Below are 14,790 nucleotides of genomic sequence, written 5' to 3' on the forward strand. Positions count from 1 at the left end.
AGGAGCAGAACGTGAGGCTGAGTGTTGTTATGAGGGTTTATTAAGCAATCTCTTCAACCACAGCCGTGTTTGGGACTGACGAGGCCTCAGATGCCAGAAGAACGCAGCGCTTCAAAACAAAAGAATCCCTACTGAGATTAATTTAAACAAAAACACCATAGCCGTATATACAAGTGGATGGGGTGGTGGGCATGTGCAAGAGGTGCGAGGGGGCGTGTATGATGATGGGTGGGGTTATGGGAGGCTTTAGTACATGTAGCCTTTGGAGTAGGGCTGGGGACCCAGGTTTTGAGGGGCCTGATCCGGGGTGTACGGCACACCCTCATCCAGATGGGACAGGGGCACCGTGTCTTCCTCATTGACGTAGCGCTCAAACTCCGCCTTCAGACTAGGCCGCTGATTGTCGGGGAAGGCCAGCGAGATGAGGGCCTCGGGCTCGCAGACGAACTTGTAAACGTAGCGCTCCCCGGCCACCTGGGGAGAGGAAGGGCCTGGGTCAGCCAGACTCCAGTCCTACAGGTGCAACACTGACAACAACTGGCCAAGGAGGCCTGGTGACAGAAGTCCTGCAAACAGGAGGCGCTAACCTGCTCAGTTAGCGTCCTCCAACCTGACTCGTCTCCCAATTTTGTTTCTTTATATCACAATCGTGGCTTTTTATTCTTTATGGCTTTGAATCAGACAATAAGCTTTTTGACCAAATAATTTCGCCTCTTTAAAATCTCATTATCTCGATGGTCCATGGAAATATTTTTATCATCAAGCTACATTTTTAGCTCACATGAATCTGAAGAGTATGAAGACGGGACACTGCCTCGAGACAGTGAAGTCTTCGTTTTGTACCTTCTGCATGATTCCCTTCTCGTAGTAGTAACGCAGAGAGCGGCTGAGCTTGTCGTAGTTCATGGCCGGACGGTTCTTCTGCATCCCCCACAGCCTGGCAACCTAGAGGGGCGACAGCTGAGGTGAGGCGTGTGCTTGTGAACACAGAAGTGCTTCTATTCACATTGTGACCAGCAGAGGTCACCGGTGACCAGGGCCGCGTAAACATAACCAGTGAAATGCGAGTCCCTGGTCTGCTTGAGAGGCGCTCCGAGTCCTGCTTGACTCCCAGCTGAGGGAGTCAACCCCCATGCCAGCACAAGCCTCTGTCTGTGAGCGAATGACTGGGTGGGGGTCACGACTCAGGAGGAGACCAGTTGAATCCCACCTTGGCCAGTTGGATCTCTGAGTAGCTCTCAGCCCTAATTGCTGCAGTAAAACTCTCGGGACATTCATTTTTAATGTACAGTAAAAAGATAATGGAAACGCAGCTGGGCCTGTCTGCCTCAGACCCGCCGAAACGGACGCCATCATCACATCCTATCAAATTGCAGACTTAAACATTGCAAAAATGTCCTGTCCAAAGAAATGTGAGGAGAGGACGGCACTCGTCCTTTGTGTATCAATCTGGCGTTTCACGTGTTGAATAATGAATGTGGCCTAATGGAAGATGGATAAGAGAATAGACGAGTCACTTCTAATCACCCCTGGAAACACACTGACACACAATCACGCCGTCTTCTTCTCTCCAGATTTATAGGACAGATATGATCAAAGTTTGGGAGCATCTGATGCTGGTGGCAGAGAGAGTCACATGACTAATAGATTCCTTACATCAGAGCCGAATCAAAGAGCAGCTTTCATCTCCTATTTGGCTCAGAAACTGCATGCTTTCTTTGCACCGTCTCCAAAGGGACATTTTAAAATGGGTCCAAAGACGCTGAAGGGAACATGGCTACAGTGCAGAAACGTACCTCTTCAGGTTCAATGAGTTTGAACTCCATGCCACGGCCGGTCCAGGCGATGAAGTGGGCGTTACCCGGGTCATCCAGCAGGGCCACCAGGAACTGCCAGAGCTGCAAAGAGCCCCGGCGCTGGTAAGGCGTGCCCTCGCGGAACACGGCACCCACTTCCTGCTTCACCTCACCTGGATGAGGAACACTGAGGGTCAGTGAGGTCACACGTCTCACGGACCAGGAGTCAATGGTCTCTCATATTGTTATGTCCCCAATATGTCTTACAAAATAAAATATCTCCAGAAACCACAGCCTCCAAAAAGTGACAAAAGTGACTCAACGCGCCTCTGAAATCTGACCTTTAGATTTACAAACTAACAAAGTCATTTTCTTGCCATTTATCTGACAGCGAACACGGAGATGACATCACTGCACCAGCGTCTCGCCGGCCTCCTACATGCTCAAACAAGGCAAGTGGGCCGGTTTATCAGCAGCTCATCTAATCTGGCCCTTCGTGTTGGTGTGGTGACGTATTCTGAATCAAACGCTCATGAATGGGCTGAGCCCAGGCAGGACTGGAGTGTGTGGAGGGACATATTTGCTTAGAATCCTTTCACTTCTCCACAATTAAACACTCCATCTAATTTCATCGTCAAAATGAGCCTAACTCCTCTGCATCCACATCCCTGATGTCATACAGCTTCACAATGTCCTTTGGCTCTGTCCTCTGATGGGCCTAGAACAGTTGAAAAGGTCAGTAAGTGCGAACGCTTCCTTGTCTGATCCCTGTAGACACCCTGAACGCATCACAGGGAGAAAAGACCAGAACACAGGTAATATTCAGGTAAACGTTCACTCAACCTGAGAAACTCAGCGTCGCCGTCTCTGACTTCACCCTCCCAGCTTGAGCCCTCGGCCTCCATTCTCACAGCAATAGTGTGAACACGGTGAAACAGGAGCCACAAACTCAGCGACGCTTACGTAAGACAACCATCTGTTGGAGCGTGTGAATGCAGAGGGATTGTGGGTAAAGGAGTCTCACCTTCAAACTTCTCTGGAACCACGCGGGAGTCGTTTTCAAACAGATACCCTGAAAGACACGAGGGAGGGAGACTGTCAGGCGTCTTCAGACCTGCCAAGTCCTCCAGTCAGGTGTGAACGCATCCATGTGGGGGGTCAACCTGTGACGGTACGACTCGGACATGCCAACGACACGTGCAACTGTGCATGGGCCTGGATCTTTGCTCCTCATTCAGGACCGTCTGAACCCTCTTTCGCACGCTGAGGTCATCACCGCCATGATGACCCACAACAGTGAGATAAACGATGGCAGCAGGATTGTTCTGCGTTCTTGCAGTGGAAATAATCTGCTTTTTCCAGGAGAGTGTTTATTCAGGGATTCTTAAACCGGGCTGAAGCGAGAACCTCTGCCAATGGAAACAGAGACGTGCCAAGGTTCAGCCAATGGAAACACAGGCTCTGGACTTTGGTCAGCCAATGACTGCAGAGCTGCGGCCAGCGGAGGCCCAGCGCTGGGGGAGGAGACTAGAATGGCTGACGGCACCACGCCGCCGTCATGGAGCCTTCTACAACTTTGATGGTGTGATGGAGGATGAGTGTCAGCTCACCGTCGCTGCTCTGCTGGGGGGCCGGGTAGCCCTCCCCGTGGTGGTACATGGAGGGACATCCGGGACCATCTGAAACACCAGCCTTTGATTAGTCAGCCTCCCCGTGTACCACAAACAACAAGTACAATTACAACAAGTTACAAGTACAACCAACAACCATGAATTAATACTTGAAGGGGGGGCGGTCAAGGGCCTCTGGTTCTACCTTGTGTACGTTGTTCTGTGTCAACCCCTCCCACTGAGAACAGAATAATTACTTTACCGTTTTGTTTCCCCCATTCTACACCACAAACATGATGAAGAACAGGGACAAGGGTTCTCAACCCTGGGCTGGGGCCCGTGGGCAGACCAGGAATGCCCCCTAATGGACCCCAACCCTGTTTGCTTTTTCAGATAAAACTGGCCGTTTCTCTCACGCCTGACAGATGTTTAAGGTGTAAAGTTCACAACAATCAGGAAATAGAATCATCACTCAGGATGGCGAGACAGCTCCATCTGTGGTGCTGGCTAATCGGGACGCGGCTGGCAACAGGAAGTGGCGTTGTTGGACGATGAACACATTTCAGATTGATAACAGGGTTATTGTCACTTGAAGGTGAAAAGGCTGAGGATGTCTGAACCTCAGCCACACCCATTTTGCTCTGTGGTAAACAAAGGTGACACCAAGGTGTCAGCCATCGGTGTCAGCATGAGACAGAGCAAAGACTCTGTTGTCGGGTGTTTCGTTCACGGTGTCACGTCTGAGCGGTGAGTGAGCAGCGGCGTCCGACTCAGGCGCATCCGCTGAACATGACTTCTCCTCACACAGGTGGAGGCTGAACACTCAGGGAGGCTCCACCACGTTCCTCCATGAGTCTCTTTTCTCTCCATGTTTGTCTGGTCCTGATTCTTCTGTCTGTCAATCACAGGAACTGTGGACGGCGAGCGTAATAGCTACAAGGTGCAGCGCTGCGGCCTCCGGCTGTGACTCACTCCTGGGGAATGCAGCCGCGGTGCTCTGGCTGTGATAAGAGCCATCAGGGAAAATCAAACCCTCCATTCCGGGACAGCAGCATTCGTTCACACCTTAAATAACATGTCTGCCAGCAGCAGCGTCCCCTCATCGGGGAGCCGCGGCCAGACAGGGCGTGACTTCGCGAACGTGTGACCCGAGACAGCAGCAGCTTCGTTCGGCCTGTCGTACGTGAAAGGTCTCCACCTGCAACTGTAGCTGACAGCCACAAGCCTCTCTACACCTCCACCCAACCCTCCAGTAACTATGACGCTCTTTTCTAATTTCTTTCAAGTGATCAGGAATAAATAGATGACATCACTTCCCCCTCTTGAACGACATCTTCCTCTGGTCAGCCGCAGCATCAACATGGCGTTGCTTTGATGTTGTTGCTTTGTCAAGTTGTGTGGCTGAGTTCTCCAGATGACTCCAGTTTGTAAATGGTGTTTTCAAGTCGACTTTAGAGTTCTGTGTGTGTGTGTGTGTGTGTGGGGGGGGGGGGGGTTCAACTGGGAGCTGCACAGGTGATCAGGATGTACAGAACAAGTTGGATTTCTGGATTTCTTGCTGCTCATTTTTGATTCACAGTGAAGAAAAGATTTCTGTCTTGCTGATGAGGCTACCCCACCCTGCAGCTGCCCCCCCAACACACACACACACACACACACACACACACACACACACACACACACACACACACACACACACACACACACACACACACACAGCCCAGTGAGAGAGCAGCTCAGGTTACTGCGGCCATGCTCATTTTTCCATTATGAGTTCATCTGCCTGCAGAAAAAGGAAGCCGCCGGTGCAACCTGAGACCTCAGAGCACTCCACCAGGGACTCTAGTCTTTCCAGTGCCCTCCATTTTCTCAATGAAATTCCTCTGAGCGTGGCAGCGGGGGGAGGAGGGGCAGGAGGGAGGAGGGAGGAGTGTGGCTGCAGCAGAAAAAGAAAACAACTTTTTTTCTTTTCTTTGCAAAGTGTCAGAGAGTTGAAAGGAGGAGTTTTGCAGGCAGGGAGGGAGTTGAGATACAGTGAAGAAGTTTGTTTGCCTTTTGGACATTTTGTTCTTGAGTTCGCTGCGAACACGGGGGGGGGGGGGTCACTGAACGTTTGGAGGCAAAAAGCTAATAAGCCTTTTTGGTTCAGTTGACAGGAATCTGCTCGACACAACGTGAACAACCAAGACACCACGCTAAACGTCCATGTTCCCCCCCGCAGCACCTGATGGGGACCTGCTGGCTTCCCAGTAACCTGACCAGGGGAGACTGGGAGCCCCAGTCACAGGCAGTTTGGTGCGACCAGCTTGGCGGGCCCCTCCTCACCTCCTCTGACAGCTGCACAGACCGACGACGACCGCAGCTTCTCCTCCCCCGGCTGCAGTCGCCCAACAAGAGACACTCGCTAGAAGGGCCGTTCCCAGGAGGTTGGGCCTGCTCCTCTTGCAGGCGGCCCGCTGCTGCTGCTCTCCAACATTTGTCATCCGCTACGACCCGTCGGGCTCTGAACGAGCATCACGCCACCACTGCAGCCTTCTTTCTGTTTCCTTTTTTGCAACATTTTTTCTAAAACAATCCGTGTCGGCCCACTGAGGGCGCAGGCCCAGTCCGGCCTGCTACTGGCGCCGGCCCCTGAGGTGAACCCGGACCGCTGCTGACATGAACCTGCTGGGTGTCACTCACCGGGTTCGTAGGTGTAGTCTGTGGGCTCCTGCTTGACCATCAGGTGGGCGGGGGGGAACCGGTGTGGGTGGAGATGTGAGTGTGGGTGTTGGGGGGGGTGGGGGTGGGCTCCATGCCCGGGCCCTGCCATGTGAGCTGCCCGCTCATACAACGGGTCCAGGTACTCCTGCTTGAAGCTCTGCTGCAGGTAGGGCATGCAGGGGTCTGAGTGCTGCCGATGATAACTGCCACCGCCACCGCCGCCGCCGCCACCACCGCCTGGCCCTCCACCCCCTCCTCCCCCAGCACCACTGCTGCCATGTCCTGCCGGGGCAGATGGCATCCGCTGGAAGGCCTGGCCTGGTGTGGGAAACTGAGGACACATGGGGTCTCCTGAGGGACCCTGATATCTGGAACCAGGAGATCAAGAAGCAGATCAGCAAACGTCACAACAAGGTCTCGGTTTCTTGCTGCTGGTTTAAAAACCTCGGGAATGCACAGAAATCCCACCGTTACTCTGAAATATTACAGTAGTGACAAGAACACCAGTCAACAGGTAAAAAGATGCTTATGATGTGTTAACAAGACTAGACACACGTTATTGGCATCAACAACAACTTTGCTACTTGTTCACTCGCTGGACCAACAGACGTTAGGATTGTTGACCATTTGGTCATTGGTCACCAAGCATTTTTGCTTTATTTGGCAGTTCGTGATGCCTCCATAACTGCGCTCCTGAACCTGGGCCAGCAGGATCTGAAGTGACAGACGTCTCATTACGCTCGTATAAAATGAAAATCTATCCTCCTTTTTCTGTTAAAATTGTACTGGTTTGTTCAGGAACTGCTGGGGTCAAATGTCAGTGGGGTGGGCGTATCACCTGGCGTTGACAGGGTAAGTGTTGCTGGGCAGCGGCTGGGACGCGGCAGCGGCAGCAGGGTTCATGTAGCCAGCGTCCAGCCGTCCGGCAGTGGCAGGCTTGGGGGAGTAATGCTGCTGCATGGGAGACATGGGGGTCCCGGGGCAGGAGCTCTTGGCTCCCCCCACAGCCCTTTTCTGCTCATAGGCACTGAAAAACAGGAACAGCCATCCAGATGTCAGTGCACATGTGCCAACATGCGCTAGTTTACAAGCTTGTTTGAGTCAATACGACCACGTGGCAGTTGCGGGGGGGGGGGGGGGGGCTATAGCCGAGCTGACCGACACCCACCGTAGCAATGCTGCCCCTGCCAGAGGAGCAACATGTCCTTCTAATGGCCTTCACTGAAAAATGTTCCTGCAACATTATTCCCAGTCTTCTATCTTCCCTTCATGTGGAGAGTTTCAGTTTTCACTTCAGGATGTTCGTCTCTAACCTCCACAGAGACGAACATCCTGAGTATTTGCTTCAGTCGGGGTCGGAGCCCCGGACCACCCACTGACCCAAAGACTCACTGCTGTCAGTGCAGTTCGTCCTACGAGGATCCACCACCCAAGACACTTTTGCCATTAGGTGTAACTGAGGTAGCTGTTGTGTGTGACTACGGTAGCGCTGGACGGCGTGTGGTACCTGGCGTAAAGGCACTGCTCTCCACTGGCGTAGGTGAAGCTCTGCTTGTGGCTACAGGACTGGCTGGGGTCAGAGCCCGGACTCTGCGGCTCCTTCTTGATAGTGACTGGCGGGCTGTGAAACGCCACCGCTGCAACAGAGAACAGAGACGCAGGTCGGTTCAGCTCCGCCCCGATACTGTAGTCAAGGTCAACCACAAAAGCAAACATATCCGTCTGCAAGGAATCTCTGTGACACGCCAGCTACACACTTAAATGACAGTCATCTGCAAAATATAGAGCAGCAGACAGACGCGTCCAAACACTCGAGACGTCTATGTACACAAACACACACGATCACATTCCAGCAGTCAATCCCAGCCGCTCCTCGCCCTCTTCTGCACTCCTGCAGACACAACAGCAGCCAGACTTCCTCTGTCACAGCACAGCTCTGAGCCCATCGCGTCTACGGGCCGGAGGGTGAGCAGCTCGCCACACACCTGCGACCGCCACAGCGCTCTCCCCCGTTCCAGTCCAGATGTCCTCGGCTTTCGAGTAACAATGTCATAAAAATTAAGGAGAAAGTGTGATAACTTAAACCATTCAGCTTCTTTACATGAGATATTTCTCTAAAAGGAAAGCAATCTCTAACACACCAAACTGCTGGAGGGGACCCTGACAGCCATGACCCCCCCCAGACCCCCCCCAGACTGGAGCTTCAAACTGTGCTGAGGGCTTGTGTTTATTATGTGAGGGGAGTTTTTCACCCGGAGAACTGTACAGGATGTTTTTCTAGTCCCGGCAGGGTAAACAGCAGCAGCTGTGCACTTCCAGCTGGGGGGTGGGGTGTGTGTGTGTGTGTGTGTGTGTGTGTGTGTGTGTGTGTGTGTGTGTGTGTGGGAGGAGCTGACGGAGCAGGCCACACTGAAAGCTCAGCCCAGGTAATTACATAGTTGTATCCATTCATAAAAACGGAGCAGAAAGAACTGAGTGGAGAGAAAATGAAAGAGTTGAAGGACGAGCGTGAAAGACGATTGTGTCTGGAGGTTTTCCCGATGCACACGGACGAAGGCAGCAGCCCAGCAGCTGCTGGTTCAGTCGCTCTCACACACAGCAGAACAATCAGCATCCCGCTGAGAGAACAACTTTATGAAATGTTTTGTGGTTTGGTTCAACAACAAAGTTCCTTGATGAATTTCTTTGTGTTGAGGGAACTCGTTTTCGTCTCATTCTCCACAGACCTGGATGGCATCCTACAAACCCACAGTACAGAAATGATTCGCCCCCTGCCCAAGCTCCGCCCCTCCACTGAGTTTGGTTAAATCGGCATCATGGTTCAGTTCCACAGATTATATGATACCCATTAGGTACAGACACTGGGTCACCGATATTCCCAGGACTGAAGTACTGACTCTGGTGGCTTACTATTTACACAGACATCGTGTACATCATACTACAAGTTATCAATAAAATCAAACCAGCACACTTGATGTACTACTACTAAATGCTGTGCTGCTAAGACCAACTGTTGAAAATCCAGCACTGCTCACCACTCTCATGGCCGCCAGGCAGAAGTGTTGGCTTCAGCAGCATAGAGAGTATTTACATGGATTCCCCAGACGGACGTGATGGGACTCCCCTCCCTGACGCTACTCATACAGAGCCCCCCCCCTCCAACACACGCGCGCGCGCACACACACACACACACACGCACACGCACATACACACAAATGTATTGGTAGTATTTGGCCTTGTTTGTGTCTGTCAGCTCTGGAGGACGTTCCATCTCTGAGAGTCTGGCCTGGAAATGGCGTCAGCTTTCAGAGGGTTTGTAAGAGCTCTTTCTTTCCTCTCTGGCTTATTAATTAATCCAGTAAATTAGCATCAGACAGTGTGTGTGTGTGTGTGTGTGTGTGTGTGTGTGTGTTTGTTTGTTGCTGCCCATTACCGCTGCCAATTAAACTCATGATCTGTTTAACAAATTCTCTCACCAGCCAGCCGCCAACATGACACGTTCCAACTTGGTGACCAGGCTTCCACACTGCTCCGATGAGAGACACAGAGGGCAGAACTAACGTTCACACTCACACTCTGTGAGATTACATGATTCCAACACAAAATTGTAATTCCTGAAATATGTTCATGACATGCACAGATGAGCGCCTGGTGATCGGGCCTTAGCCCATGGGCAGCCCGAAAAGGCTGCATGGACTCGCCCCCCCCATGGACCCACCATCCACAGGAGGAACTGGAGGATTCCAGTGCATTGTGGTTTGGGCAGCAGACCAAGGTGGGGGCCTTGGCTGTCTGATCCCCAGACATGGAAGCTGGCTTTTGGGACATGTCACATCTCTGGTGGGGAAGGAGCCGGAGGTGGTGGAAGAGGTTGAGTGTTACCGGCTAGATATAGTGGGCCTCACCACAACACACAGCTCCAGGTCCAAAACCCAAGTCTTGAGAGGGGTTGGAATCTCCCCTTTGCTGGAGTTGCTCCGGGTGAGAGGCGGTGGGCTTTTTGATAGCCCCCAGACTCTCTACATGTACGTTGGGGTTTACCCCGGTGGACGAAAGGGTTGCTTCCCTGCGCTTACGTGCCGAACAGCAGTTCAGAGTACCCAGTCTTTTTGGAGTCCCTGGGAAGGGTGCTGGATGGCACCCTGACTGGGGACTCCATTGTCCTCCTGGGGGACTTCAATGCTCATGTGGGCAATGACATGGTGACCTGGAGGGGCCCACCCCACCTCCGGCAGAACTTTGACTGCATCCCGGGGGCAGTAGGGGATATTGAGTCTGAAAGGACCATGTTCTGTGCTGCCATTATCGTGGCGGCTGTTGTGAGCTGCGGCATAAGGCTGCTGGGGCCAGTCGCAGTGGTATTGTCTGAACCCACTGGTGGACACCAGAGGTGAGGGGAGCTGTAAGGCTAAAGACGGAGGCAAACAGGGCGTGGCTGGTCTGTGGGTCTCCAGAGGCAGCTGAGGGGTACTGACAGGCCAAGTGGTGTGACAGGCCATGTGGGCATGGGGCCATGAAGAAGAACTATCGGTTGGCTCCGATCATCTTATCTGCGGGGCAGAAGTCACCGAGGTAGTGAAGAAGCTTGGTGGTGGCAGAGCTCCAGGGTGGATGAGATTCTCCCTGGGTATCTCAAGGCTCTGGATGTTGTGGGGATGTCTTTGTTTACATGCCTTTGCAACACTAAATGGACATCGGGGCGGTGCCTTTGGAGTGGCAGACCGGGGAGGTGGTCCCCATCTTTAAGAAAGGGGATCAGAGGTTCTGTTCCAGCTATCAAAGGATCGCACTCCTCAGCCTCCTCAGCCTCCCTGGAAAGGTCTACACCAGGGTACTAGAGAGGAGGGTCAGGGTGATAGTCAAACCTCAGATCACGGAGGAGCAGTGTGGTTTTTGTTGCGGCCGTGGAGCCATGGATCAGCTCTTCGCCCTTGCTACGGTGCTGGTGGGGGCATGGGAGTTTGCCCAACCAGTCCACATGTGTTTTGTGGATCAGCAGAAGGTTTATGACCAGGAGCTCCCTGTGGGGGGTACTCCGGGAGTATGGGGTGGATGGCCCCCTACAAAGGGCCGTTCAGTCTGTCGACCGGAGGAGTGAGAGTCTGGTCCGCATTGCCAGCAGTAAGTCGGACTTGTTCCCGGTGAGGGTTGGACTCCTCCAAGGCTGCCCTTTGTCACCGGTTCTGTTCATAACTTTTATGGACACAATTTCTAGGTGCAGCCGGGTGGTGGAGGGGGTTGAGTTTGGTGGCGGGAGGGTGTCGTCTCTGCTCTTTGTGGATGATGTGGTCCTCTTAGCTCCATCAGGCCATGACCTCCAGCTCTTGCTGGGACAGTTCACAGCCAAATCTGAAGTGGCTGGGATGAGAATCAGCACCTCCAAGTCTGAGGCCATGGTCCTCAGCTGGAAAAGGGGGGCCTGCCCACTCCAGGTCAGGGGGGAAGTCCTACCTCAGGTGGAGGAGTTTAAGTATCTCGGGGTCTTGTTCATGAGTGAGGGTAGGATGGAGCGGAAGATTGACAGGCGGATTGGGGCGCATCCACAGTGATGCGGGTGCTAAACCAGTCCGTTGTTGTGAAGAGGGAGCTTAGCCAGAAGGTGAAGCTCTCCATTTACCTGTTAATCTACGTCCCGACCCTCACCTGTGGTCATGAGCTCTGGGTAATGACTGAAAGAATGAGATCCTGAATACAAGCGGCTGAAATGAGTTTCCCCTCAAGGAGGAAAGGATTGCCAGTGATAAAGGAAAGGATTTAGATTTAGAAATCTGACATCAGACCAGTACTGGATTCTAACCTGTGGGAGCAGAAAAGTTATTTTGGGCTTTAAGGGGTGGAGCTAGACCCCCCCCCCCAACACACACACACACACACACACACACACACACACACACACACACACACACACACACACACACACACACACTATCTCTCTTTTTTGGCGGAATTCTTCAGCATTCTTACACATGTAAATGTTGGCTCTCAGGGAGGTGGAAGGTGATGTCATGGCTGAGAGATTTAGGAAGTAGAAGAATAATGGCGGGGTGTCTCCATTCATCAGATACTGCAAACAAACCCCCCCCCCCCCACACACACACACACACACACACACACTCCCACACCCAAACACCCACAGGCGGACAGTCATCATATACTGGTTGTTGGTGAAGTTTTGCGAAGAAAAGAAGAAAAGAACATGTGGATGATGTCACAGCAGACAAGACAGAAGGGGCGTGGCTTATAAACTCAGCAGCGGCACCTGGAGACGTGCTGAAAAAAAAGAGTTGTTATTGATCTCAATCGTGCCAGCTGGTGACTCCTCCTGGTCCGCTCACTCTCTACGCTCCATCACTATTCCTGTCTCATAACAGTGAGATTCTGGTTGGCATTGTCATGATTATCCAGACGAATGCTGCGTTACGAAACCGTACTTATGTTATCTTCAAATGACCTCATCCTGCCTTGTTAGACTCGTTTCTGGACTGTGACGACACCTGGGGCATTACAGAATCATTTGGGTGGGAGGGGCCAGTCAGACCTTCCAGTCAGCTGATCCTACCGGAGTGACAGGGACAGAGATGAAGACTCCTCCTTCCTCCTCTAGACAGGTGTTTTCTGCCATGAAAGACCCAGCAGTGCTGGCGAGTGCAGGGAAACCTGACCTGAAGCAGAAGCGGTTCTGGAGATTCTTACCGCCAGTGTTTACGTGGGACTCGGCCAAGTCTTTAGCCTCTGGAAGTCTGCAACACACACTGGCCTCGTTCACTATAACTCACCGGACATCAGCCCCAGTGTCAGACAGGGGGACTGTACCGTCCTCCACCCGGACCGTGAGAGTCACACAAGTCTTCACTCCATCCGGAGATCTGGTTCTTCTCTCCTATAGGTCACATGTCCAGAAACACACAGAGACTCTCGCCAAACGCCGATTAGGAGTCGGATCAATAGAACCACCAAAGACGGTCACACCACGATGGTTTGAAAGGTTAAAAAGGAAGTTATTGATTGAAACAACATTAGCTGCTGAGCTGATGTGATGGACGAGAGAGGGAGGGAGGGAGAGAGAGAGGAAGCAGAGATAGAGAGATAGAGAGAGAAGGGGGCGTGGCATGGAAGAACAAGCGTAATTTAAAAGCATTAGCGTGTCAACACAGGGAGAGAGAACAGGCTGGCTGGCAGCTGCACTCACTGTCCTGGTCTGGCCCTAGTCGGATTCTGGCCTGGTTCCAGTCTGGTTCTGGCCTGGCCCTAGTTTGGCTCTAGTCTTTCTCTGGTCTCGCTCTATTCTTGCTCTGGTTCTGGCTCTAGCCTAGCTCTTGCCTGGCTCTAGTCTAGCTCTCGTCTTGCTCTAGCCTGCCTGTGGCCCTGGTCTATCTCTAGTCTAGCTCTGGTTCTGGCTCTAATCTACCTCTGGCCTGGCTCTAGTCCTTCTCTGGTGTGGCTCAAGTCTTGTTCTGGTCTAGCTCTAGTCTTGCTCTGGTTCTGGCTCTAGCCTTGCTCTGGTTCTGGCTCTAGTCTTGCTCTGGCCTGGCTCTTGTCCTTCTCTGGTGTGGCTCAAGTCTTGCTCTGGTCTAGCTCTAGTCTTGCTCTGGTCTGACTGTAGTCTTGCTCTGGTGTGGCTCAAGTCTTGCTCAGGTCTAGCTCTAGTCTAGCTCTGGTCTGGCTCTAGTCTAGCTCTAGTCTTGCTCTGGTCTGGCTGTAGTCTTGCTCTGGTGTGGCTCAAGTCTTGCTCTGGTCTGGCTCTAGTCTAGCTCTGGTCTGGCTCTAGTCTAGCTCTAGTCTTGCTCTGGTCTGGCTGTAGTCTTGCTCTGGTGTGGCTCTAGTCTTGCTCTGGTCTGGCTGTAGTCTTGCTCTGGTCTGGCTCTAGTCTAGCTCTGGTCTGGCTCTAGTCTAGCTCTAGTCTTGCTCTGGTCTGGCTGTAGTCTTGCTCTGGTGTGGCTCAAGTCTTGCTCTGGGCTGGCTCTAGTCTAGCTCTGGTCTGGCTCTAGTCTAGCTCTAGTCTTGCTCTGGTCTGGCTGTAGTCTTGCTCTGGTGTGGCTCAAGTCTTGCTCTGGTCTGGCTCTAGTCTAGCTCTGGTCGGCCTGAACACTTGTGTGCATCTTGCAATGACAGTTAGTACAACGTCTGTGACGCGTGCTAACCTCATTAGCGTCGTCCACCATTACTGTTGCATCCATGAAAAGCAGAATAATTTGTTTTGAGCTTCACTCAAGTTTCACTCACAGTTTGACTGATTTGGTTTGACAACACTTGGAAATTCTGGAAGAACCTGTCAACAAAGTTCCTGCTCCTCACGCAAGTTAGCAGAGGGCTAACAGGACGTAGTGCGGTGAGCTGCCATTGTTGGAAGAACATGAAGGAATGACATGGCAGCATAGAAGCTCCGCCCCAACAAGTATCAATGATGTCACAACACAGCCAGACAGCATCAGTCACATGATCAGGGGACAGTGTTCACAATGACCCTGGACCCACCACCAGAGACCCAGCTCAAGTCTCTGGTGGTGGGTCCAGGGTCATTATTTTTGTCCTGGTTGGGCATCCTGGTGTGCTGTCAATCATTGTCGGATTAGCCATGTTAAGAGACTTACTTCTCAGGGTTGTGGGTTTGATTCCCCTCTCTCTCTCCCATAACTGTCACATCTGAACTAAAAGATGAGGAGCAGTGAAAATCTAACAGC

General features: G+C 52.3%; 1 protein-coding gene across 2 annotated transcripts in view; it reads right to left on the minus strand.

The window, feature by feature from the left end:
* Positions 1–28: 28 nt before the first annotated feature.
* etv4 (ETS variant transcription factor 4) overlaps positions 29–14,790 on the minus strand; it is a 35,481-nt gene continuing 20,719 nt past the window's right edge. For both annotated transcript variants that reach the window (XM_086195175.1, XM_086195174.1), the window contains exons 5-12: positions 7,617–7,746; positions 6,948–7,136; positions 6,089–6,477; positions 3,407–3,475; positions 2,821–2,868; positions 1,797–1,969; positions 844–945; positions 29–474 (exon numbers count right to left, since the gene is read on the minus strand). In XM_086195175.1, the coding sequence (XP_086051301.1) occupies positions 247–474; positions 844–945; positions 1,797–1,969; positions 2,821–2,868; positions 3,407–3,475; positions 6,089–6,477; positions 6,948–7,136; positions 7,617–7,746 (1,328 nt within the window). In that variant the 3' untranslated portion in view covers positions 29–246. The remainder of the gene's footprint in view (positions 475–843; positions 946–1,796; positions 1,970–2,820; positions 2,869–3,406; positions 3,476–6,088; positions 6,478–6,947; positions 7,137–7,616; positions 7,747–14,790) is intronic.

This window comes from Aulostomus chinensis, chromosome 23 (assembly GCF_037954235.1).
Source record: "Aulostomus chinensis isolate RoL2024-O1b breed Wild chromosome 23, RoL_Achi_v1.0, whole genome shotgun sequence".
In the NCBI taxonomy this organism is placed as follows: Eukaryota; Metazoa; Chordata; class Actinopteri; order Syngnathiformes; family Aulostomidae; genus Aulostomus; species Aulostomus chinensis.